The sequence below is a fragment of the Cynara cardunculus genome (assembly GCF_001531365.2).
Source record: "Cynara cardunculus var. scolymus isolate 2C chromosome LG 5, CcrdV1, whole genome shotgun sequence".
Lineage (NCBI taxonomy): Eukaryota > Viridiplantae > Streptophyta > Magnoliopsida > Asterales > Asteraceae > Cynara > Cynara cardunculus.
This window is the reverse complement of record NC_037532.1, coordinates 36154011-36180526: the sequence shown is the minus strand read 5'-3', so window position 1 is coordinate 36180526 and position 26516 is coordinate 36154011. Positions and strand designations below refer to the sequence as shown.

The 26516-nt window shown below is 35.6% G+C and overlaps 3 protein-coding genes and 1 pseudogene across 3 annotated transcripts; all 4 read left to right on the top strand.

Moving 5' to 3' along the window:
* Positions 1-4955: 4955 nt before the first annotated feature.
* LOC112513498 lies at positions 4956-7194 on the top strand (annotated as a pseudogene).
* A 2160-nt stretch (positions 7195-9354) lies between these two features.
* Positions 9355-11628, top strand: LOC112512467 (WAT1-related protein At5g40240-like). The gene is made up of 7 exons (XM_025118446.1): positions 9355-9651; positions 9891-9956; positions 10048-10164; positions 10274-10508; positions 10580-10738; positions 11065-11216; positions 11375-11628. Exons 1-7 carry the CDS (start codon positions 9446-9448, stop codon positions 11547-11549), a joined length of 1110 nt encoding a protein of 369 aa, XP_024974214.1. The 5' UTR covers positions 9355-9445; the 3' UTR covers positions 11550-11628.
* A 583-nt stretch (positions 11629-12211) lies between these two features.
* LOC112513058 (WAT1-related protein At5g40240-like) lies at positions 12212-14762 on the top strand. The gene is made up of 5 exons (XM_025119181.1): positions 12212-12218; positions 12727-12844; positions 13328-13562; positions 14429-14587; positions 14637-14762. The coding sequence occupies exons 1-5, from the start codon at positions 12212-12214 to the stop codon at positions 14760-14762; spliced, it is 645 nt and encodes a 214-aa protein (XP_024974949.1).
* A 1633-nt stretch (positions 14763-16395) lies between these two features.
* LOC112513244 (WAT1-related protein At3g28050-like) lies at positions 16396-22825 on the top strand. Its single transcript, XM_025119454.1, has 8 exons — positions 16396-16600; positions 18131-18348; positions 18452-18514; positions 19166-19282; positions 20059-20293; positions 20969-21127; positions 21961-22112; positions 22417-22825. Exons 2-8 carry the CDS (start codon positions 18161-18163, stop codon positions 22550-22552), a joined length of 1050 nt encoding a protein of 349 aa, XP_024975222.1. The 5' UTR covers positions 16396-16600; positions 18131-18160; the 3' UTR covers positions 22553-22825.
* The last annotated feature ends 3691 nt before the right edge of the window (positions 22826-26516 follow it).

The window sequence follows — 26516 nt, the reverse complement described above, 5'->3', positions numbered from 1 at the left end:
CATATAAACTCGTGTGATTCACATATGAACTAATTAACTGATTCACATATGAACAAATTAACTGGTTCATATATGAACCAGTTAAATAGTTCACATGTGAACATATAGTTTATATATGGATCATATGGGTTCATATATGAACCCGTTTGCCGTTTGTTTGTAAAAGTTATGAAATTACCCCTCCATCTTCCGCATACCCATGTGAGGAGTCTGATGCTTCATGGTCAAAGTCGCAAATGTTGACCAAATGAATGAGCGAGGATCACTTATTTACTTCTCAAATATTTACCACTTCTCAAGTGAGCCTTTATATTATATATATATATATATATATATATATATATATATATAGCCTAATCAAATGAGAACTGATTAGTTTGTGGTAACTGTGAGGTCCAATCTCAATCACAAATCAACGGATAAATTAAGAAATTAATAATTATGGTAGTTTGAGTTAAAATTATAATTAGAGGGCATATTAGGTATTTTTTTAAAAACTCCTATCTCCTCTCTCATCTCTCCAACCTCCAATCTCCGACCTCCGGTGAAATCGGTATCACAGTATATCACAATGGGTATCAGATTGTGTATTACAATAGGTATCACATTGTGTATCTTTGTTTTTAAGGTTTGAGTTGRTATCATAGTTGGTATCACAATGGTATCACATTATATCACAATGGGTATCACATTGTATATCTTTGTGATTACTTGGTACCTACCGGATTAATATTCATCGGAGGTCGGAGAGATGAGAGAGAAATTTTTTAAAAATACCTAAAATGCCCTCTAATTATAATTTTAACTCAAACTACCATAATTATTAATTTCCTAATTTATCCGTTGATTTGTAGTTGAGATTGGATCTCACAGTTACCACAAACTAATCAGTTCTCCCTTGAATGGGCCCCTATATATATATATATATATATATATATATTAAGTATTAGACTTGGGATCAAGTGAGACTAGCTTGTTTTTGTGAGACCAACTTTTTACACTTGAAACTTTACAGCAAAATGCTGTGAAGGTAACCTTCACAGTGTTTTTGCTGTGAAGGTTCGACTTTTTTAAACTTTCACAGTGTTTTTACTGTGAAATTTCAAGTGTAAAAATATGGTCTCACGGGTCTCACGAAAACAGTATGGTCTCACGTGAACCCAACCCTTAAGTATTATATAAATTCATTTATTTGTCTAATTATCTTTTGAAAATCCTAAATTATGCTCGGATCATTTTTTTTTTTCTAATTTCTATAACTACTATTGATTCATTAGTACTCACAATCTATTGAATTCATCTTCAAAATCGATTGAATAAAAATTTGCGTTATAACTATACCCAACCCCGACCGACCTCAATCTGAAACTCGTCCAACCCAAGCTTAAATCAACTCGAAATCCGAAACCCAAAAATTGGGGTTTGGTTTTCATATCTGAAATTCGATTGAATTTTTTGTTTGCCCCAGGCCCGCCCGACCCATCCGATGCACACCCCTACTTTAAAGACTTTCATTTCATGCTGATCCATTCCTCTTTTACCATCGTTCGACTGTTCGAGTCTCTGGTCATCAGGATAAAGAAATTATAATTTGGACATTGTGATGACACACCCAGTATTACACCACCCTTGTTTAACAGTCATCAAACTGTTTTTTCAGTTTCGTTTGCTTGTTGCTCATGATAGACGTTGAGTTATTACTTTCGAATGTTTTACGCAAAAGCTTTACATCATTATTATAAAAAACGCAGTTCACCTGTAAATCTGTAATCGAACATTGCAAACAGGTCCTCCGGTTGACTACAAGTCTTCGTTATAGATTTGGCTTGATTAGTCATGGGATCCCCAAACATACATTGACTTCAAATTGACAAATGTATTTGGTACTGAAGTTTTCAGTTATTAGATAGTTGTCTTTGTATTCTCCACCCCCCCATATCTTGTCAATTTATTATAAACAATGTTTAATGAATACAGTTGGGTATTGACCATTCCCTTATCAATCAGTATTTTGCATACCTTGAATAATTTGGAGGGTGTATGAGTTTATTTGTTCTATTTGCTGTATATAAATATTACATGCTTGTTTTTACTTAATATATTTAAAAAACATGTTCCATTTTAAAACCAATTTTAATTAAATTTTGTTATTTCTAGTAGGAGTGTGTAGAAAATCAACCGATCCGATTGATCAAATTAGAACCGACTGACTATAATTGGATATCCAATTGTAATTGGATCGGATCATATTGAAAATTTCAACATATAATTTAGATCAGTCGGTTCTCGAATGACAATATAAAACCCATCAAAACCGATCCGAACCGAACCGATCAACATCCAATTACCCATCCAATTAATTATTCGATGATCATCCAGTTGTCCATCCAATCATTATCTAACTATCATTCAATTAATTTATTTTCTAATTGCTTAAATCGGACTTTGTTTTATGCGGGGGTTTGAATTTTTAACTTCTCTTGTGTTGATTTTAACACACATTAAAAGTGATTAATTAATTTGTATCATTGTTAGAGAATTTGATTGAATTAACACACTGGATGGATCAATTCCAATCGAATCATCTATTGGATATTCGATGGATATCCAATAAAAATATTCAACGGATGGAACTGGACCGATCCAATCATCCATTGGATTGGATTGGATCAGTTAACCAATGTTGGTCGAATCGGATCGGTTCGGTTCCCCTCACATCCAATGGATGTCAACCGATAAACATGCCAAATTTTAGAGCAGTCCAACTCCTTGGATTGTCTAATTATGATGTAATATAACAATTAAAATAAATAATAATATATAAATTAAAGCACTACGTTATGCAGTATGCAGTATGCACAGAGCTAAATACAGTTTCCGACTTCTTATATCGTAAACTATGCATTTAGTTCTCGTGGTTTGTTAAAAACTGCCATTTTCATTTATTTATTTTTTATTTTTATAATTATAGTTTATAGTATATTTTGTTTATAATTTCATTATTTTTTATCGTTCATATGGTTTACAATTTATTGTTGTTTTCGTCCACGTATTTAACGATAAATCACTGACGGATCTCATGAACGAAAACAACAATAAATTGCAAATTATATGAATAAAACCATAATTTCGAAAGTACAAGGACTAAAGTTGCAACATTTAAAACACCACAGGGACTAAAATCGTAGTTTACTCTATTTTCTTTCTCAATGGTGAAGTGATCGATGGGAACTCCACCGAGCACCAGGGTGGTGAGGTTTACATGGCCACCGTCACATTTGTGTTCGTTTGCCGCCGTCTCCGGCCTCTCAGATTGGTTTCGTAACATGGTTTTGTTACTGATTGATGTTTTCAAATGGACATTGGATTTTGCTCAAGGCGATTTGGTACAGGTTTGCAGGATAAGGTCGTGAATGTCGTTGATTTTGAACAAGGGTTTAAAGTTACATCTCGCAGTTTACACCTATGATCGGCGAATAATGCTTTTGATACACCATAATGCACTCAAATTTGGCATGGATGCTGAGATTATGGTAGAGATTTATCAATCTAATTGATAATTTTGACTAAAGTTTTTGTTGATGTTAAATGTTTGCAGGATCTTAATGATGAATCATTCGAGCCAATTGAGGTCCCTCATAATACTTTTTTATCGTGTGGTGTATATACGATGTTTTGCAAGATATTGATGAAGATGATTTGAGTGTTAATCTCTAAGCATATTAGTATGGTTTATTTGTTTGTTTTTGTTAATGTTCTAAATGTACCGATGGGAAGAAAAGGGTAGAAATCGAATCAAATCCAATGAATTTGCTCACTGCCTCTAGTTTAGACAAACATTCTTATGTTACACAGGGAAGTTTTCTGTAACTGGTCTAAATCCATCTGAAATATATATATATATATATATAGACTTGGGATCATGTGAGACCAACCTGTTTTCGTGAGACTGTGAGACCAATTTTTTACACTTGAAACTTTACAATAAAACAGAAGGTAACCTTCACAGTGTTTTTGCTGTAAAGGTTCAGATTTTTTTTACCTTCATAATGTTTTTGCTGTGAAGTTTCAAGTGTAAAAAAGTGGTTTCGGGTCTCACAAAAACAGACTGGTCTCACGTGAATCCAACTATATATATATATATGTTTTAGTCCTCATTCTGCTTTCTTGCTTAAGTTACCTCATAAGAACTTGAGGCAGAAAGGCAGTTTGCTGTTAGTTTTGAGAATGCATACATCATAAGTTTTCAATTCTCACTTTCTTTAAACTGTTGACTACTTCATTCATATATGGTGATCTTTATGCTTTTATAATCGTTGGAGTTTCAGGTTTTTACGCTATGTGAACTTGTAGTTCTAGTTTTGTATGTTGTAAATCGTTACTATTTCTTTTATTTTGATTCATGTGGAAGATATATTGAAAGGAGGTACCTCTAAACTCTCGTGCTTCTATTCAGACCGTCTTCAAGAGTTAAACACTTTCTTTCTCCAAAAAASAGGTCAATCCTACAATTTTTCCTCGTCTAAAATGCTCGTCTCAAAGGTCAAAATTAACATTAAGATGAAGTTGATGTTTCTTAATAATTTCCCCTTCCTCGATATTGAAGGAAGAACCCAGTTTGTTAATCTTATTATGAAYCATGTATAAAATTATTCAAAAAATATCCATATAAATTATGAGTTGACTTTAGGTCAAGAATGGAGTTTTTTCTAACCAATATCCATCATTGCAGGTGAGTCAATGCTTTTAGCCATTAAGAAGAGCAAAATATCATTTATTTATTATGTGATGATACACATTGGTATCAAAATAATGCTTATTATTTGTTTATTATCATGTCATGTCAACTTGTTGGTTGCAAGTCATCAATAATATATCTAGCCATGAGAATTACACGATTTGGAGATGATATTTAGATGAACATGGAGTCTGTGACGGAATCGCTACTTACTTTCCCCTTCTTTCTCTCCCCATTGTGACCGAGGAAAAGGTACGACAATGGCAAGTAACACATGGTCATGGATGGAGGACGTACTGCCCTTTGTGGTTATGATGACGATTATATGCTTAGATATGAGCATTCTGACAATAGTCAAAGCAGCGATGAATGAGGGTATGGAAAGTATTGTCTATATTGTTTACCATGATGCTCTTGGAACATTGATTATTCTTCCATTTTTCATCGTCCGTATCCTCAGGTTTGTGACCCTCCATCTATGTTTGTTTTGCAAGTCAGGGTATTCATGGAAACAACCTCTCTATCCCTTGTAGTAGAGGCAAGGTCTGCGTATATAATACCCTCCCCTGATCCTACCTCTGTGTGGGATATTCCGGGTTAATTTGGTTTGGTTTTCATCTATGTTTGTTTCTTTTGTTATGACATCAAGAAAATACCAATCATGAGACTTTATCCTTGTATAGGAACGGTTCGCTTCCTTCTCTAAGTTTCCATCTTCTTTCAAGATTCTTCATTCTTGGCCTTTTAGGGTAAGCAATTCAGCCCTAGGTTACATTTGAGATGTTACAAAGTTTCTTATTTTAACAACCTTGCAATTTGCATACATGGGTTATTTGCAGAATTTCTCTCTTTCAGGTACTTTTATATGCAGGCGTTAACTACAGTTCTCCAACCATGGCCAGTGCCATCTCGAACTTGATGCCTGCCATCACATTCTTGATTGCAGTTATTTTCAGGTAGTCCAAGGACCAGAAAATTGCTTCGTTTCAATCATAACCATTCTTTTTCATAAAATTACTTCCTTCTAAAGGTTTCAAACTATTCTGTATGTGTTCTAGGATGGAGAAAGTAGACATAAGAAGTTCAAGCAGTTGAGCAAAATTAATAGGTACCATAATAGCAATCTCAGGAGCAACGGTGTTCACATTGTATCAGGGCCCAGAAATCATTAAGACGATTCTTTCTCCTGAAACACCCAATCAGCTTCTTTTATCACAACCTTCGAATTGGGTATTTGGAGGTCTAATTATTGTTATCGCTGTAATATGTGGTTCCTCATGGAATGTTTTACAGGTTAGAGATCCTCTGATTACATGAAACCTGGACTCATTTTAAGCAATTAATTTCTTGATTTTTGCATCCAGACAGCAACAGCCAGAGAGTACCCAGATGAACTCACCGTCGTCTTTTTCTTTTGCCTTTTTGGGACTATTCAATCTATAGCTCTATCTCTTGTCCTAGAACAAAATCCTAGTGCTTGGGTGCTGCAGCCCGGAATTAAGATAATTGCTGTTGTTTGGGGGGTAAGTTGAGTAAAGTAAACTACTCCCGTAGTCCCGTTGTCGCAAAATAAATGTCCACATTAAAAAAGACACAGTTTTAGAATGTGTAATTATTACATTTTTTAATTAACTAAATGACAATTTTACCTTGGTAATAGAGGGCATAATGAATTTCTCCGTCTCTTGATTAAGGGTATAATTGGAAAGTAGACTTTTGAAGATGGACACTTATTTTGGGACAAACTAAAATAGAAACGGGGACGCTTATTTTGGTACAGATGGAGTACTTCTTCAAGTTAGGTGACACACTTTGGTGTTCGTATATTAACTTGTTCTATTTGAAGGCGGTATTTTCCATTGTGTTCCGTAGTAATGCTGTGACTTGGTGCTTGCGGAAGAAAGGTCCAGTTTTTGTGGCCATGTTCTCACCCCTCTCGATAGTTATCGCAGTCATCATGGGTGTTACATTTCTTGGTGATTCACTTTATTTAGGAAGGTAAATGATTAATCTTTGTGTCACAAATCAAAATTTGAATATTGGGACATGCTTCATACTCATCTTATCTCATTCGGGTTTGAATCATTGTTGAAATAAAGCGATTGGTTGATGGTTTGTTCTTGAATTCCTGTATGCAGTGCCATTGGAGCTGCCATTGTTGCTGCCGGATTTTATACTGTGATGTGGGGACATGCCAAAGAGAAGAACAAGTTACCGACGGGGAGGGAGGAGGATTTGGACATTGCAGATGAATCTGGATCATCAAACCAAAAAACTCCTCTTCTTTCTTCCATGAACGAATCAAAATGTTAATATCTATGAACTCGTGCATCGATTAAGGTGCATTTGCACCAATGGCTTGCATAGAAATAGTGACCGTGTCGATGTTGGTGTCAATTTACGAATACAATATGTTCAATCAATAAAGACGGGTATTGCTGTTGTCTTCCCTTGCCGATCAGTATTTTGCATATCCATGGACAATTTAAATGGTAGAGGCGATTTTTGGTGTCTATGTCCCACCAATTTGCCGCTCTTTTTGGTGCTAGGGTTGGAGTTGCTCTTATATAGTGAAGTTATCTGTAATTGGTCTAAATCCATCTGATATATATATATATATATATATATATATGTTTTCGTCTCCATTCTGCTTTCTTGCTGAAGTTATTTCATAAGAACTTGAGGCAGAAAGGTATTTGCTGTTAGTTTTGAAAATGCATATATTATAAGTTTCCAGTTCTCACTCTCTCGAAACCTTTGACTACTTAATTCATATATGGTGATCTTTGTGCTTTTATAATCGCTGGATTTTCAGGTTTTCATTTTCATCATGCTATGTGAACTTGTAGTTCTAGTTTCAGGAGGTACCTCTAAACTCTCGTGCTTCTATTCAGACCATCTTCAAGAGTTAAACACTTTCTTTCTCCAAAAAAGAGGTCAATCCTACAATTTTTCCTCGTCTAAAATGCTCGTCTCAAAGGTCAAAATTAACATTAAGATGAAGTTGATGTTTCTTAATAATTTCCCCTTCCTCGATATTGAAGGAAGAACCCAGTTTGTTAATCTTATTATGAATCATGTATAAAATTATTCAAAAAATATTCACGAGTTCCTTATAAATTATGAGTTGACTTTTAGGGTACGAATGGAGTTTTTTCTAACCAATATCCATCATCGTAGGTGAGTCAATGCTTTTAGCCCTTAAGAATAGCAAAATATCTTTTGTTTATTACGTGATGATACACATTGGTATCAAAATAATGCTTATTATTTGTTTTTATTATTAACCTGGATATCCAACCCGTTATGTCAGCCGACTAATCTCAGGGCAACCACATGCTTCGCGGGTAGCCCGGAGTCACCTCATTTGAACCTCCGTGGCCACAAGGGGATTTTTATTCCTCCTTGGATTTGAACCTGGACCTCCAGACACTTTTGACTTTTGGAGCCCAAGCTCAAACCAATTGGGAACGACCCTTGAGGTTTACTTATCATGTCATATCAACTTGTTGGGTGCAAGTCATCAATAATATATCTAGCCATGAAAATTACACGATTTAGAGATGATATTTAGATGAACGTAGAGTCTGTGACGGAATGCTACTTACTTTCCCCTTCTTCCTTTCCCCATTGTGACCGAGGCAAAGGATGGCAACGGCAAGTAACACATGGTCATGGATGGAGGACGTGCTGCCCTTTGTGGTTATGATGATGATAGCATGCTTAGATATGTGCATTCTGACAATAGTCAAAGCAGCGATGAATGAGGGTATGGACAGTATGGTCTATATTGTTTACCATGATGCTCTTGGAACATTGATTATTCTTCCTTTCATCGTCCATATCCTCAGGTTTGTGACCCTCCATCTATGTTTGTTTTGCAAGTCAGGGGTCTTCATGGAGACAGCCAGCCTCTCTACCCCTTGTGGTAGAGGCAAGGTTTGCCTATATATTACCCTCCCCTGACCCCACCTCTGTGTGGGATATTCCGGGTTAATTTGGTTTGGTTTTTGTCTATGTCTGTTTCTTCTGTTATGACATCAAGAAAATACCAATCATGAGACTTTTTCTTGTACAGTAACGATTCGCTTCCTTCGCTCAGTTTCCATCTTCTTTCAAGATTTTTCATTCTTGGCCTTTTAGGGTAAAAGAAAGTGTTTAACTCTCGTGCTTCTATTCAGACCATCTTCAAGAGTTAAACACTTTCTTTCTCCAAAAAAGGTCAGTCCTACAATTTTTCGTCATCTCAAAATTATCATTAAGATGATGTTTATGTTTCATTATAATTCCTCTTTTCTAAATATTGAATGAAGTCCAGTTTGTTAATATTATCATGAATCATGTACAAAATTATTCAAAAAATATCCTTAAGTTCCATACAAATTATAATAGTTGAATTTTAGGCAAAGAGTGGGGTTTCTTTTAACTAATATAGTAATATCAATAATTGCAGTAGGTGCTTTTAGCCATTAAGAAAAGCCAAATTGCTTTTGTTTATTATGTAATGACAGACATTGTTATCAAAATAATGCTTATTATTTGTTTATTATCATGTGATGTTAAAAAGTTGGTTGCAAATTTCATTATTATGGCTTTCGATGATGAAAGCACATGATGTGGAGATGACATTTAGATGAACATGGAGTCTGTGACGGAATTGCTACTTACTTTCCCTTTCTTCTCTCCAATTGTGACTGAGGAAAAGATATGGCAATGGCAAGTAAGACATGGTCATGGATGGAGGACGTGCTGCCCTTTGTGGTTATGATGATCATGATGTGCTTAGATATGAGTGTGATGACAATAGTCAAAGCAGCGATGAACGAGGGTATGGACAGTATTGTCTATATCGTTTACCATAATGCCCTTGGAACATTGGTTCTTCTTCCATTTCTCCTCGTCCATATCTTCAGGTTTGTGACCCTCCATGTAAGTTTGTATCCTTTTTTTTGTATGTCAGGGGTCTTAACGGAAACAACCCTCTCTATCCTTTGTGGTAGAGGCAAGGTTTGCTTACATCCTCCCCTCCCCCCTGGGCAACCCAACCCAACCTCTGTGAGGGATATTCTGGGTTCGTTTGGTTTTTCATGTATGTTTGTTTCTTTTTTATGACATCAAGAAAATACCAATCATGATACTTTTTCTTGTATAGAAACGTTTCGCGTCCTTCGCTCAGTTTCCATCTTCTTTTAAGGTTCTTCATTCTTGGCCTTTTATGGTAAGCAATTCAGCCCTTGATCACATTTCAGATGTTGCAAAGTTTCTAATTTTAACAAATCTTGCAATTTGCATACATGGGTTATTTGCAGGATCTGTCTGTGTCAGGTATTTTTATATGTAGGCATCAACTACAGCTCTCCAACCATGGCCAGTGCCATCGGGAACTTGTCTCCTGCGATCACATTCTTGATTGCGGTCATTTTCAGGTAATCCAAGGACCAGAAATCGCTTTGTTTCAATCATAAGTTCATAACCATTCTTTTTCTTAAAGTTACTTCCTTCTAAAGGTTTCAAACTATTCTATATGTGTTCTAGGATGGAGAAAGTAGACATAAGAAGTTCAAGCAGTCAAGCAAAATTAATAGGTACCATAATAGCAATCTCAGGAGCAATGGTGTTCGCATTGTATCAGGGCCCAGAAATCCTTAAGACGATTCTTTCTCCTGAAACACCCAATCAGCTTCTTTTATCACAACCTTCGAATTGGGTATATGGAGGTCTGATTCTTGTTATCTCTGGAATCTGTGGTGCCTCATGGAATGTTTTACAGGTTAGATATTGCCCGACTACATGAAACCTGGACTCATTTTAAGCAATTAATTTCTTGATTTTTTTATCCAGACAGCAACAGCCAGAGAGTACCCAGATCGACTCACCATCGTCTTTTTCTTTTGCCTCTTTGGGACGATTTCATGTATACCTCTATCTCTTTTCCTAGAACCAAATCTGAGTGCTTGGGTGCTGCAGCCCGGAATTAAGATGATTGCTGTTGTTTGGGGGGTAAGTTGAGTAAACTACACTACTCCCTTTGTCACAGAATAAATGTCCACAATGGGAAGGCATGGTTTTAGAATTTGTAATCATTACACTTTTATAGTGAACTAAATGACAATTTTACCCCTGGTAATAGAGGGAGTAATGAATTTATCCATCTCATAATTAAGGGTATCATTGGAAAGTGTACTTTTGAAGGCGGACAACTATTATTTTGGAACAAACTAAAATAGAAACGTAGACACTTGTTTTGGGATGGAGGGAGTACTTTTTCAAGTTGGGCCGTGGGCGACGCACTTTGGTGTTGGTATATTAACTTGCTCTATTTGAAGGCGGTATACTCCGTTGCTATTCGTGGTGTTGCTGCGACTTGGTGCTTGGAGAAGAAAGGTCCAGTTTTTGTGGCCATGTTCTCACCTCTCTCGATAGTTATTGCAGTCATCATGGGTGTCACATTTCTTGGCGATTCACTTTATTTAGGAAGGTAAATGATTAATCTTTTCGTCACAAAAATCAAAACTTGAATCTTGGGACATGCTTCATAGTTCATACTCATCTCATCTCATTTGGGTTTGTTGATCATCATTAAAAGAAAGCGATTGATTGATGATTTGTTCTTGAATCTTGAATTCCTGTATGCAGTGCCATTGGAGCTGCCATCGTTGCTGCCGGATTTTATACTGTGATGTGGGGACACGCCAAAGAGAATAACAAGTTACCGATGGAGATGGAGGAGGATTTGAACGTTGCAGATGGACCTGAATCATCGAACCAAAACACTCCTCTTCTTTCTTCCTGGAATGAATCAAAATGTTGATATCTATGAACTCGAGCATCAATTAAGGTGCAAATGCATCAATGGCTTGCATAGAAATGGTAACCATGTCGTTTTTAAATTTGGAAAGCTCAAAGTTTGAATTAAGAAGTCCGCAACATTTCTTTCGACTGTGAAACCCAATCTCATTCATTGGCCTTTTTGGGTGACAAATGGAGTTTCTTTTAAATAACAATATATATCCTTGCAGTAGGTGAGTTGATTCTTTTAGTCATTAAGAAAAGCCAAATTGCTTTTGTTTGTTATATGATGAATGATGTTACACATTGGTATCATAGTAATGCTTATTATTTGTTTATTATAAGGGGTTGTTTGTTTACCTCTTAATAGTTCCATTAAAAGGCAGCCTCTGAATCATTAAGAGGTGAATCTTGTTTGGCAAAAAAAATGTCTGCCTCTTAGTGGTTCTAAAACCCTCTGAATGATTTTGTATCTTTGGCCTCCCTTAACCATTAAGCGTCCTAATTTCATTGTAAATATCTACATTTCATTTTGCACTATATCATAAAAGCCTCTTAATCATTCTGTACCAAACCATTCAGCAACTGACAAACAGCCCCTTGCATATTTGTTTATTATCATGTGATATTACATGTTGGTCGCATGTGTTCTATATTTTATTTACACAATAGGTCGGAAATGCGATGGATGGTGAAAAAGATCAACGATTTGGAGATAATATTCAGACGAATGTGCAGTCTGTGGCGGTATTGCTACTGACTTTCTTCTTCTTTCTCCTCCCATTGTGACCGAGGAAAAGAACGTATGATCGTGACAAGTAATACAGGGTCATCGATGGAGGACGTGCTGCGGTTTATAGTTATGATGATGATAACATGCTTGGATATGAACGTGTTGACAATGGTCAAAGCAGCGATGAATGAGCGTGTTACGATAATGCTCTTGGAACATTGATTCTTCTTCCGTTTTTCATCGTTCATATCTTCAGGTTTGTGACCCTCCATCTATGTTTGTTTATATTGTTTTGCAAACCTCTTTACCCCTTGGGGTATAGGCAAGGTCTGCTCTACGCACAATCCAATAAACTTTAGTCCTGTAAAGCAGTCTATTAGTATATTTAAACAGCCGATTTTGCTGTAAAGAGATGTTAAAACGTTATCAATTTTAACAAACTTTGCATACATCGGGTTCTTTGTAGACTTTTGTCTTCTTCAGGTACTCGAGTACGTAGGTGTTTCCTACAGCTCTCCGACCATTGGCAAGTGCTATCGGAACTTGACTCCCGTAAACACATTCTTGCTTGTGGTAGTTTTGAGGTAATCTCTTTAGGGGTGTTAATGATTTGAGCTTTTAACGAGCTACTTGAGCTGGAATCTCGAACACAAGTTAAACTCGTTTAACTTACCTAGTCGAGCTTCATAACACCTATTTTTACTCGACTCGTTTGAAAGCTAGATTAACTTTTTCTAGTCGACTCGAGGCCAGTCTTTCGTGCACACACTTTTTCGAGCAAAAAATGTTCATATGTTCATAGATCATACAACAAAATTATTGAGCTCGATTCAATAAACGTGTTAATCGATCATGAGTGAACCCATGAACGAGCATCAAGTTCGAGCTCGAGCCGTACTTTAAAAAAGTTATTCAAGCTCAAGCTTGGTATTATTTTTCCAAGCCGAACTCGAATAACCTACTGCTCGGCTCGGCTTGGCTCATTTACACCCCTAGTCTCCATATTTCTTCAAAATTACTTCCCTTTCAAATTCCGAAGAATTCAGACCGCTCGATACGTGTCCTAGAATGGAGAAAATCGACGTAAAAAGTCCAAGCAGTCGAGCAAAATTATTGGGTACCATAATAGCAATATCGGGAGCAATGGTGTTCACATTGTATCAAGGCCCAGAAATCTTAACGATCACCCGTTCTCCGAAAACACCCGATCGGCTTCTTTTATCACAACTGTCGAATTCGGTATTTGGAGGTCTGCTTCTTATTATCACGGGAATTTGTGGTGCCATTTGGAACGTATTACAAGTAAGATCGATGTCCCGAGATGGGCAAAAATCATCTATCCCAAAATTTCATGTCTCATTCATGTCTACCAATCATATGAATACACATAACCAAAGAGAAAGTAAAGATGAATTAAATAAATCTAAAATAAATACAAATCTGATGTGTCTTAATTTCATTGGTGGGACATAAATGAGACACGTGATTTGGTACAGTGATTTTTATCCTCTCGAGATTACATGAAACTTTGGACTAGTTTTTAGCGATTAAACCAAACCAAGCAGACCCAATATATCTTATCTGAAGGTAGGGTTTGGAGAGGTTAAGATGTGCGTAGATCTTAACCTTGTCAGTATATTTAGGTAGACGCACATAATCATTTACAAACCCAATAAATTTTATGAACTTGCTAACCAGTTTTCATGTGTTGTTTCACATATGAAACAACATGTGTAAAAATGCAGTGTTGTTCATGTTGTTTCATATGTGAAACGTTCAAGACTGTTTTGTGTGGGTGGGAAAAAACAAGAACGGTTCATATGTGAAACAACTCTCGAGAAGCACTATTTTCACACACGTTTCATATATAAACAACACACGAGAACTTGTTTGTATGTTTGTACGAGTTATTGGGTTTGTAAAAGAAGGGGACTCTATTTAGGTATATAACCTTAAATCAGATTTTAATACAAGTCAATGACCTTCTGATAACTATGAAGCCATTTTTTCTATAATAGGTCGGTAGGTCATGAATTTAATTAATATTATACTTAAGATTATATATTTAAATAACCCCCTGTGGGTCCTACCGGACAGAGAGACGGTTGTCGAGAAAAAAAAGTGACAATTAGTTTTTTAGCGATTAATTTCTTGATTTATATATTCAGACGACAACAAGAAGAGAATACCCGAATCAAGTAACATTCGTATTTTTCTACTATCTTTTTGGGACGATTCAATGTGTAGCTCTAGCAGTTTTCCTAGAACCGAATCCGAGCTCTTGGGCGTTGCAGCTCGGAATCGGGATGATTGCTGTTGTTTTTGGGGTAAGTAAACGGTAAACCAAAGTATAATTTTAAGTTGCACAACACACAGTCTGGATCAGCTTGTCCGCACCTGAAGTCGTGTCAACTTGCTTTTAGCGAGCATGGCTTGCATGTTGTGGGGCGGGCTCACGAATTCGAACCGGACGACCTGGCTTGCCGAGTTGTGCTTGCATAGATAGATTCCATACGACTAATTTGGTATCAACTGAGCTCCGCTAGTGACTCCAACCAGCAAAAATATACAAAAAAGCCTGACCCGAAAAATCTCGGCCTTATTAAGTTCAATTCAAGGCCCAAGCTGATCCGGCAAACCAATTTCTTTTCAAGTGAAAAATCCCGGAGAGGTGCAAGGCCTCCTGAAAAAACCCTGATTGGGCCCTCTTTCAACCCCAAAGCCTTGTCTGAAAAGGACCAATTGGACCCTCTTTCAACCCTAAATCCGGGCCTAAAAATACTCGGGGCTTTTTATACAGACTAAAAAGCATGCATGGAAGGCTCGGCCGCTCGGGCCTTGTGCATCTCTTTCTCTCTCAAAATTCATTGTAACATGTTATTTTTGCTTTTATTTGGATTATTGTAATCATTTAGCAAGCGTACACTATATTCTCTACTTTTTTTATCATATAAAACACCATCTCGGGTTCGTTTGGGAGGACATACATTGTTGTATGGCCGTAAAATCCTTGTTTATATTCTTCAGTGCTTTATTTGCTTAGCAGTATTATCTTGACACACTGTATATCCTCTGTTGATATGTATATTATATATTGGTCGTTGGTTCACATGAAATTGATATGGACCATATGATTCAGGTTTAGTACGAGCGATTATTTATTTCCCACTAGTTAAAGCATCACGATGGACCAATGATGTCTAAATTAACCTCAACGAGGTCCCCACACAGATGTGGATTTTTGTCTTATCTGATTCATATAAAAGCTGTTTAATATATAAACGTTTTGTTTTTGGTGCTCATGTCGTTTTCCATAGTAAAATGACAGGTTTTAATTAGGAAAACGACGTTTTAACATACTAAATGTCCTTTTGATATAAACCAATCAAAGTTGGCTTGACTTTGTAAACAAATAATTTAAAAAATCACAGGGACCAAAATCATAAAATCGTTTTTGATTGTGTAAAAGACAAAAATGACCTTGATTTAGCGAAACTTTTTAACGGCCACTAAGAAAAAATACAGTTGCAATTAAAACTTTAAGCAACTACTGACTCGATCCATTGTTGATCAATTAAGACTTTTGATATAAAGATGCTAATAAAGATAATGTAGAATCTTTTGGGTTATCAAGAAAAACCAAAGAGTCCTAACTTTCATCATATATTTTAATAATTTAATTTTAAAATATATTAGTATAATTTTAATTAATGATAATAAAATGTTAATTATAGAACATAAACAGGCCCCGCAGACCTATCAATATTTATTTTTATATTGTCCATGTCCGTTTGTTAATTTTAACGAACAACCTTAGACCCGTCTATTTTCTCGATATTGGTTGTCCAAACCCATATTTCTAGCGGGCCAGATGGATCGGGTCTAACGGGTCGTCCCGCCCATGATTTCATCTTGTAATCACGAAACTATATGGACGAAAGATGTTTTTTTCCACAAACCATAGGGACCAAATTTGTAGTTTACTCAATAAATAATTTTCCTACATCAAATTGAGAATTTGAGGTACTAAAAATGTAACATTTTGATAAGTTAAAGGTTTGTAAAACACAAGTCGTATAAGTTCAGGGGTTTAACTCCAAACATCACCGTTTCGGTATCAGTAGCCAGTGTACCATATCATCTGTAGAACCGACTGGCTCATTCTCATTCCACCCTCAAAATCTCTTCGACGTCGATTAAAATACCCCCTTTTTGTCTCATTATTTGTAGATTTAAGGTTTTTAAACCTTAAAAACCCTAGATTTTGATTTCATCGGTACCCAATTATAATCTTAAAAAGTTACTAAAACCCCCATTTCAGATACTGGATTCTCGTTCAGGTTCTTCCTCTCCATCTCTCTGTTTGTTGGTCGATTAATGTTGCAATTTTTATGAATCGATCTTGATTTTGAACAAGAATGAGTAATTGATTTCATGGGGGTGTATATATGTGTGTGTGTGTGTGTATATATATAATTAGGGTTTTTTGATATTATGTTGGTCTGTAGCTTTTGGTTTAGTGATAGAAATTGGAGTTGAAAGTTGGAATTATGATTTGATTCGCAAATTATAGAAAGAGAATCAAGAAATTCGATCAGAGTAAAGATCTGGTGGATTTCTTTAATTGTATTATTATATAAGATTTGTCATTCTTTAAATATTCACTACTGTTATTGGTTAGGAAGATAAAGACTTGCACGATAGGGGCAAAGATGTCATTTCGTATTGGATGTTGACAAATCATGTGGTGGCATTGAATCTTTGAAAATAATTGGTCATTTATGTAATTTAGATGGTTTATTTAGCACAAAAACAAACAACAGTTTAGCTTAATTCATACAGACAGCTTAAATCCATACGGTGGTTAATGGACAAAACACTAACTGGGTAAGCGTTTACGGGATCACTTACCTTACCGAAACATGATTATTGCTTGCTATGCCATTTTGATGCCTAGAATCTTACTAAGAAAGGTTAGTGAGGGTGGTGATTCTTATCACTAAGTATTTGGTAAACGAACCCAAGGGGCTGTTTGTTGATTTTCTAATAAGTCCTATATGGACAAATATGTCTGTATATATTGGGAAGATTTTTGTTTGGGAGAGTTTTTCATAGATGGAATGGGCATATTTTTTAAGTAGGAGGGGCAGTTTTGGATAAAACTTGGCTTTCCGCATAAAGCTACCCTTAGAAACTTACTGAATAAGCCACTTTATAGATCATTAAGCCACTACCAAACAGTTAATTATAACTTACCGAATAAGTTGCAAGGGGTTGTTTGGTTGTGATTCCATTAAGTCTTGTATGGATTAAGTTGTCTGTGTGGATTACTCTGTCTTTATAGATTGGGAGGGTTTTTGTTTGGAAGGGTTTTTTTAAAGAAGGAAGGAACATGTTTTTTAATTGGGAGGGATAGGTTTGGAAAAAACTTGGCTTTCTGCATAAAGTTTCCCCTACAAGCTTCATGAAGAAGTCATATTTTATATCATTAAGCCACTACTAAACAGTCATGTATAGCTGACCAAATAAGTTCCCATTAAGCTCATTAAGCTACTAACAAACATTCCCATGTCTCATTAAGCTAATTAAGTTGCTAACAAATAGGTCTAAGTTTCTTAATTTCTAACATTGAGGGCCAGCCCAACGGCCAAATAAAGGATATGCCTTCGGCTCCTCCCATAGGTCGCAGTTCGAGTCTCCTTGGGGCCATTGGATTTGGGGATTTTCCTGCCAATTATCTTCAGGGCCTTATGAGATTAGTCGAGGTGTGCACAAGCTGACTTGGACACCCACAGTTACCAAAAAAGAAATTGTTAAATTCCAGTGCTTTTTACAAAAAAAAAACTTACATTTTTTTGATCTTGCAACAGTTTAAGCTATAAGAGAGACGGGGAGGGGCAATGAAGTCTTTTATAGAAAAGGCATTGCCGTTTGCTGCTATGGTGATGGTAGAATGTGGCGAAGTAGGGATGATTACGTTAGGAAAAGCCGCCATGAATAGTGGACTAAGCAATCTTGTGTATGTTGTTTACTATAATGCCCTTGGCACCGTCCTTCTTCTTCCTAATTTCGTCATCCACAATTGCAGGTTCGTCAAATATCATCAAGATTTATGAATCTTTTTATATTTGTTTATGGATATTTAATCCTCACACACAACGTATTAACTGCGTGATACTCTGTTCTTGCAGAAATAATCGACGCCCGCTCACTTTATCCGTCCTGTGTAAACTCTTCGGCCTTGGCCTTTTGGGGTAAGTAATTGCATCTTGGTATTCTTTTGTATTTTGTTAATTCAAACTACTTATGCCATGTTTGGCAACCAAAAATTGGCTTATTTTTTGAGCTTATTGAACAAGTCCTGTTTGGTTAGGTATCAGCTAGCATCTTGAAACGCTAAGTACTTTTTTCCGATTATGCCCCTCGTATTTTTTCATTTAATTTTTTGGCATGTCCTTTTAGGTCATTTTACATTGTCATCTAGCTTATCAGCTAATTTTTTTTCCAAACGTGACTAGTTTATCAGCTGACAGCCACCTTATTAGATAGTTCGCCAAAATAATAGCCTTAGGGCATGTTTGTTAGCAGCTTAACGAGCTTAATGGAACTCACAATTATTCGGTTAACTATATATGACTGTTTGGTAGTGGCTTAATGATTTAAAAAGTGGCTTATTCAGTAAGCTTCTATGGGGAAGCTTTATGCAGAATACCAAGTTTTTTATTTTCCGAAGCAGTCCTTCCGAACTACAAAACATGCTCCGTCTGTATATGAAAAAAACACTCCCAAACAAAAACCTTTCCAATCTATACAGACAAGTTAATCTACACAAACATCTTTATTCATACAAGACTTGATGGAAAACCAACCAAACAGGCTCTTAATTTCGTATATTATTTGTGCAGGATCTGTCTTCTACAGGTATGTGCATATGCCGGTATCAACTACAGCTCTCCGACTCTAGCAGCTGCATTGGGAAACTTAATTCCAGCTTTTACGTTCCTTTTTGCCATAATCTTTAGGTACAAGTTTATTCATACACATTCACGCTCGCTTCAAATTTACGTTTGTTTTCTTAATATGGCTGTTGTTGGAGTTTCACATTGGCTAGACTTTGACCATTTCTTCTTGATATATGTTGGAACCTCCATGCTCTCTTCAAGGGCTCTTTTGGAGAGAGTAAATGAATGAGATTCCACGTATTCTTACATGGTATTAGAGTAAAGGTCTACCATTCTAGGGACTCGACACTCTAGGGCAATCACTACTCATCTAGGCCCCTCTCAGCATCCTGATACAAATTGTGCTCGTCTAGCCTTCGTTGGACGGGGCGTGTCCCAGATCTGCTTAGACTTGGACCATTTCTGTAACATTCAAGCTAACCATACCAGATATTGTCCGCTTTGTCCACACCTAGACTCACGGTTTTAAAACGCATGGACTCACGGTTTTAAAACGCGTCTGATAGAGGAGGTATCCAGTCCCTTATAAGCCAACCGATGTGGGATCTTACAACCCACCCACCCCTTGGACGCTGGCACACCAGTCCGGTTTCCGGCTTTGATACCATCTATAACATTCCAGGCTAAGCGTACCAAACATTTTCTTCCGCCTTGTCCACACCTAGACTCAGGGTTTTAAAACGTGTCTTGTAGATGAGGTATCCGGTCTCTTATAAGGCAACCTTTGTTCCTCTATTTATGTTGGAACCTCCCTTCTTTCCTCGAGGGCTCTTTTAGAGAGAATAATCTATAGAGGTTCCACATATTCTCACAGTTGTGGTTTGTTATATGATTAGGATGGAGAAGTTCGATATAAAAAAACCAACAAGCCAAGCAAAAGCACTTGGCACCATTGTGGCTATAACGGGAGCATCGGTGATGACTTTTTATCAGGGTCCCGCATTATTCAAGACGATTCTTGATGATGATTTACGCAAGGATCTACTTTTTTCACAACAATCGAATTGGATACTTGGGGGCTTACTCATTACAATCACTTGTGTTTGCTCTTCATCATGGAATGTATTTCAAGTAAGTGGTTTTTTTACTTTATTTGATTAACCTGGATATCCAACCCGCTATGCGAGCCGACTAATCCCAAGGCGACCACCCGCTTCACGGGTAGTCCAGAGTCACCGCATTTGAACCTCCGTGGCAACAAGGGGATTTTTATTTAAGCTAGTGGTGTTTAAAATTCACTACAAACAAAATCGACTTTATAGGATGCCAAAAATGTCCAAATGGCCTAATAGACTGCTTTATAAGACTTAAGTTTAAACAATTATGCGTTATATGTAAAAGCGTTACAATAAGTTTAAAGCTTTTTAGAACACTTTTGAGATGAAGTTTCATATTAACTTTTTTTATAGCGAGAAGTGTTCCATAAACACATCTTTTTTATAGAACAGTTGTTTTTATAAGATATTATTTACAAATAATATCATATAAAAGACTAATAGGACGTTTTATTTCAAAACCGTCCTAAAAAACTTGTTGTCCAAAAACGTTTGTCAGCTTATTGCAACACCGTTACATAGGACGTACAAATGTCTGGTCCTGTAAACTTAAATCCTATAAAGCAGTCTATTAAGACATTTAAATATATTTGGCGTCCTATAAAGCCGATTCTATTGTAGTGATTCCAACTTGTTTGGGTCTATTTAATCTATTCCGGATCCCTAAATATCGTTTTTTTCTGTCATCCAGACGGCAACTGTCAAGGAGTACCCAGATGAAGTGACCGTAGTTTTCCTATTTTGCTGTTTCGGGACAATTCAATGTGCGATTTTTACTCTCATTTTAGAGCGGAATACTGATGTTTGGATGCTGGACACCGGCTCAGAGTTGGTATCTATTGTTTTTGCGGTAAGCAAACCACATACTTAACTAGATGCATTTAGCAAGTATTACTGCTTAGGGTGCGTTTGGTATTCAAACATTAACAAGACAAAACAGCTATTTAGTGTTTGTTAAGACAGGACATAACAGATAAAATGACTAATTTACCCCTAATGAATTGTTTATATATATTATATATATATATATATTATATATATATATATTATATATATATATATATTATATATATATATATTAATTTATGTAATTTTTTTAAATTATAGTAAAATAAAATTTTTACAATAAAATGTCATCAGAAAGTTTCTATCAAGATGATTAAAATGACACTAGAATAAAAAGTTTATGTAGTTTCCAGTTTTTATTTTATATCTTTTCTATATTTTTATTATTATTAATATTTAAAAAATTACAGAAATTAATCAAAATTTAGAAACCCTTTAAAAATAATATTTAAAGGAAAGAAAGAAAGTTTAAAGAGCATAAAAACAATAAATAAATTTTTAAAGAGGCGTGTTTGATGTGTTAGAAGAAAATTAGGTTTTATTTTGAGGTTATATTGGTTAAATATAAGTTTGTTCCATCTTGTTCCATGGGGTGGGGGTGGCACATGCCTGTTCCACATAAAAGTCCTGTCAAACATGGAACAGTGATCCCTGCTCTATCCTGTCCAGTGTACCAAACGCACCCCTATGGATAACGTCAATCCTGTTTTGGGATGCCAAGGAATCAAATTCTGGCCGGAATGATGTAAATCAAACCAAACGAGCTCAATATATCCACCATTGAAGTGGGGTCTAGGGGTAGGATATATGGAGACCTGATGTTCAGCTTCATTGTAGGCAGTATTTGGCTCTGCAGTCCGTAACACTGTTATAACATGGTGTCTGCGCAAAAAAGGTCCGATTTACGTGTCCATGTTCAAACCCATCTCAATGGTCATTGCGGTCATCATGGGGATAACGTTTCTTGACGACGTTCTTCGGTTAGGCAGGTAAACATCAATAACTTCCATCACCACCATCATCATCAAATTAAGTTCGTTTTAAAATTTTATTTTTGAATTATATATGATATATATATACAACAAATACTCACACACACTACTAACCTTTGGCGAGGTTTGAACCCTTCATCTTCTGGGAATCTGGACCCTACCAGTAACTCGGGTAGTAACCCTGGCCAATGACCCTTTTGGTCATTTTAAAGATTTTCATTAGACGGAATCATTTATCCTTTTCTTGATTCTGAGATTGAACGAATCGTTGACCAAGATTTGATCTTGACTTCCTGAACAGTGTGATTGGAGCAGTGATAATAGCTGTGGGAGTCTATACGGTTTTATGGGGACAATCTACGGAACAGAAATTGACGAGAGATGATGTTTCAAGACTCGAAGCACCAACCGAAAACACCCATCTCCTCCAAAAATGAACCATCGGGTCAATATCTTCGGTCAACGTTCCACCTCGGTTGTTTCTTGATATGCTGCCTATTATTCAAGAAAACCAGCACCAGAAAGGCTTCAAGTTCCACACTGGATCCTTTGCTCATCTCCAGAAAGGCTTCGTGTACCCAATTTGTGACTTTTGTATTGATTCAGTTTGAAAAGTAAAAAAGATTGGTTTTTTGCTATGTCGAGATTTAGGGTCCGTTTGGTTTGATCGGATGGTTTTGAGGGATTTGCATTTTATGGAAGGATTTGAAATCTTTAGTGTGTTCGGTTTATAGGATTTGGAATGGAATTAAATTATCTTTTTATTAATTGATTATTAAATAACAAGTGTTTTTAACTTATTTTAAAACATTATTACAAACAAATCCTATGAAATCCCGTGAAATACCGACTACCCGTTGTGGGATCTCATTAAAATTTCGAGATTTCGATTCCAGAGTAAACCACATGGGATTGGAATGGAATCCAATTCCAAAACCCGCAAATCAATCGGGATGAAATTGGAATGGAATCCAATTCCACAACCTGCAAATTATAAATAATTATAAAAATAATTAAATTACATATTTTATTAATTGATATTACAAAACAAATGCTTTTATTATAATTAAAACATTATTACATACAAATCTTACGAAATCCCATGAAATACCAAACATCCCCTATCAGATTTTCGAATCATACGTTTGTGGGATTTCAAATAAATCTCAGAATTTCAAATCCAGTAAATCCTTCAAACCAAACATGTAATTAAAATCGACTTCAACTTTTCATTTTGAAGTATATAATACTTTATATACAGCAAAATAAAACAAATAAACTCAAACACACTCCTCACCTTTGGTGAGGTCTAAACTTATAACCTTCTAGGAGGCCAAAGACTCACATACCGCTAGGCCAAATGTCCTCTATATCTCTCCACCAATCAAATACTGCAAAACCAAATGGATCCAACCTTTTGTTCAAAAAAGGGTTCTATATCCCTATATGATTGAATGGTCTTATTTTTCCTTTTTTATGATGATTTTGATTGCATTATTGGGGAAGAACATTTAATGGCACAAAAATATCCAATTTTAAACCCTAATTATCATCACAAGTTGTGTGCAAAACCAAGTACAGAAAATTGATTGTGATTTGTGGGGCTTTTTTTTTTTGATGGTAATGGAATGGTGAGGCATATAACATTGAGATGGGACATATGAATACCTTTTGTTTGTGTCTCATCTATTTTTGGTTGCAAGTTGGATATAAAGTTTTTAAATAAATAGTAAAATTACAATTTTGTCCCTTGGGTTTATTGAAATTTGTTGTTTCCATCCTTATACTGTTGAAATTACAGTTCTTGTCCTTATGGTTTACAGTTTATTGTTGTTTTCGTCTCTATGGTTTACAAGTTTCTTGCTATTTTTGTTCTTCATATTTAAGGGTAGGAGTTAGAGGTTGTTTGCCAAACGATTACTGTCAAGAGTCATCACTCTCACTTATGTAACATTTTTTTGTCATCAAAATGGATTGATGGTAAGTGTTTATAACCCGATAAGCGCTTACCACATAAGAGTCATCACCTTCACTTACCGAGTAAGACTCTTGATTCTTGTCTTCCTTTTTAACGGATAAGATATTGGTTCTTATTATGTTTACCTGAAGAATTCAACTGTTAAGCTTTTACCAAGGTAAGTATTTACTAAACTGCCCCTTAGCCTTAGGGACGAAAATAACAATGAATTTCATACCATGAGGATGAAAACCTTAATTTTGAAACCACATGGACAAAAACTGTAATTTTTAACAAACCATAGGGACGAAAAACATAATTAACGGTAACTCCTTTTTGGGGGCAATAATGCACCATTTGTATTTCATTTGGTAAAAGTAATGATGTCATGTTAGAAATTGGATAAGTTTCGTATTAAAAATCTACGTAATAAGGTCGATTTTTGCGTGCACGTTTTATGGTATGTCTGTTGAAAATAAAACGTAATCGGGTAGAGAGGAAAGAGTAAACGTATGTTAATACGGGTGAACAGAAGGTCGTTTGATTTGATTAGAATTGAAAAATTACGATTAGATATTTAGTTGAAATTGGATCGGATTGGGTCCAAAATTTCAACAAATTTAGATTGGACGATTCTTAAACGATAGTGCATAATCTGATAAAACTGAACCAGTTCAATCCAATCTGAATATCATTCGATTACCATCCAAGTATCATCAAATTAATAAATATAATTAATTAGACATTTGAGTGGTCTGACAGTTCGGTTCAGTCCAATATGTTGTTTGAAAGTTTTAAGGCATGTTTGTTTTTTCAAAATTACCTCTTAATAACTCTGAAGTCTGATTCGTTCAGACGTTTGGGCATTAAGAGTGTTTGTTTTAATTTTAAAATAAGAGCTTAAAAGCTCTAAATGTCCTTGGAAATTTTAAGTGGTAAATGCATCTTTTAATACCTCTTAATCCTAATCTGCTCTCTATCACATGGTTCATATTTTGGGGGCCGGAAGAGATTTGTTAGCAAAACCTATTCTTCTTTTATACTTTTGTAAAAAAAAAAAAAATTATCTTTTATATTTTTGCACTAATTTGGCCGTTTCAGACGTAAAGACAAACAATCTTACTGATCCAGATTTCAGATTTTAGAATCACCTCTTATAAATCATAAATGAAATCAAACTCCAGACTTCAACACCTCTTAAAAAACAAACGCCACCTTAGTGTTTTGGACCAAACCGACTAGCAAAATACACATGTATTAGTTATATTTAGTTTCCATGGTGTAGGCTCAACTTTTATGACTCAATTGAAAGAAAAAAGTCTATCCAAGACATTAAGTTTTTAGTTTTCACTATCAAAGGGCCTTTGACCTAGCGGTATCGTAGCCATTGGCCTTCTAGGAGGTCAGGGGTTCAAATCTCACCATAAGTGAGGAGGGTGTGTGAGTTTATTTGTTGCATTTGCCGTATATAAATATTATATACTTCAAAAAAAAAAGTTTTTAGTTTTCACTTCTCAATTGACTGTATTCTTTAAATTGACGAAATTTCAAAATCTGTCAATCAAAATCAAAAATTTCAAATCGTCATTCGACTTCGAGATTCCAACTGTGGTTGATGGATTTGTTTAATTTTTCTTCAACTTACTCAATATTTTTAATTTTGGAGATACATGTGTTTCTATAATTCAATTTAATATTATTTGAGCAAATTGCATGAAAATGTAACGTACTTTAACTTGATTCCTATATTGGGAAACGTGTTTTTAAAACTTTCATTTTGGTACCTAGGATGTAAGGTTTTAAACATTTAAGTACTCGGGTAACCGATTGAAGCATTAAGCGGTTATCATGCTGATGTGACGAGTGATCTGATATTCAACTCAGTATTATTTGCTGACGTGGTTAGTGACATTGATTTTTTTAAATCTAAAATTAGTCTTCAACCAATTATCCGGGTACTTAGATGTTTAAACCTTTACATCTTGATACCAAAATGGAAGTTTTGAAAGTATGTTACCTATAATAGGAATCAAGTTAAAGTACGTTACTTTTTCCTTCAATAATATGACAAATCTATTAAAATTATCATAAAAACAAATACTTTTTTGAAAACCAATTGAACTGTGGCACACTGGTTAAGACTCAAGGAATCTTAACGAAAATCTCATCTTCCCCATTTTCAAATCCAGTCGCCACCAAGCCTCTTGTAACCATTAGGAATTCGCCTGCAATGATTCCAAGTCATTTATGATCGTCTGCTAAATCAATTACTTTGCATAAGTTAATCTAGAAACCCACAATTACCCAGAACAATTATTTTCAGGTTATGGGTTGTTTGATAGTTGTTGAATGGTTTGTTGCAGAATGATTAAGTGGTCAAAATGATTAAGAGACTTTCATGATATAGTGTAAAATGAAATATAATTGTTTGGTAATTGTTTACA

What these genes read in the sequence shown, in the direction of transcription:
- LOC112512467 (XM_025118446.1), top strand. Translation starts at nt 9,446, where the DNA reads ATGGCAATGGCAAGTAAGACATGGTCATGGATGGAGGACGTGCTGCCC. An exon ending in TTCATTCTTGGCCTTTTATG is followed by an intron (nt 9,957 to 10,047) that starts GTAAGCAATTCA and finishes GGTTATTTGCAG; the next exon opens with GATCTGTCTGTGTCAGGTAT. An exon ending in TGATTGCTGTTGTTTGGGGG is followed by an intron (nt 10,739 to 11,064) that starts GTAAGTTGAGTA and finishes CTCTATTTGAAG; the next exon opens with GCGGTATACTCCGTTGCTAT.
- LOC112513244 (XM_025119454.1), top strand. Translation starts at nt 18,161, where the DNA reads ATGAAGTCTTTTATAGAAAAGGCATTGCCGTTTGCTGCTATGGTGATG. An exon ending in CTTTTTGCCATAATCTTTAG is followed by an intron (nt 19,283 to 20,058) that starts GTACAAGTTTAT and finishes TTATATGATTAG; the next exon opens with GATGGAGAAGTTCGATATAA. An exon ending in CATCATGGAATGTATTTCAA is followed by an intron (nt 20,294 to 20,968) that starts GTAAGTGGTTTT and finishes TCTGTCATCCAG; the next exon opens with ACGGCAACTGTCAAGGAGTA.
- LOC112513058 (XM_025119181.1), top strand. An exon ending in CCATTTGGAACGTATTACAA is followed by an intron (nt 13,563 to 14,428) that starts GTAAGATCGATG and finishes TTATATATTCAG; the next exon opens with ACGACAACAAGAAGAGAATA. An exon ending in TGATTGCTGTTGTTTTTGGG is followed by an intron (nt 14,588 to 14,636) that starts GTAAGTAAACGG and finishes CACAACACACAG; the next exon opens with TCTGGATCAGCTTGTCCGCA.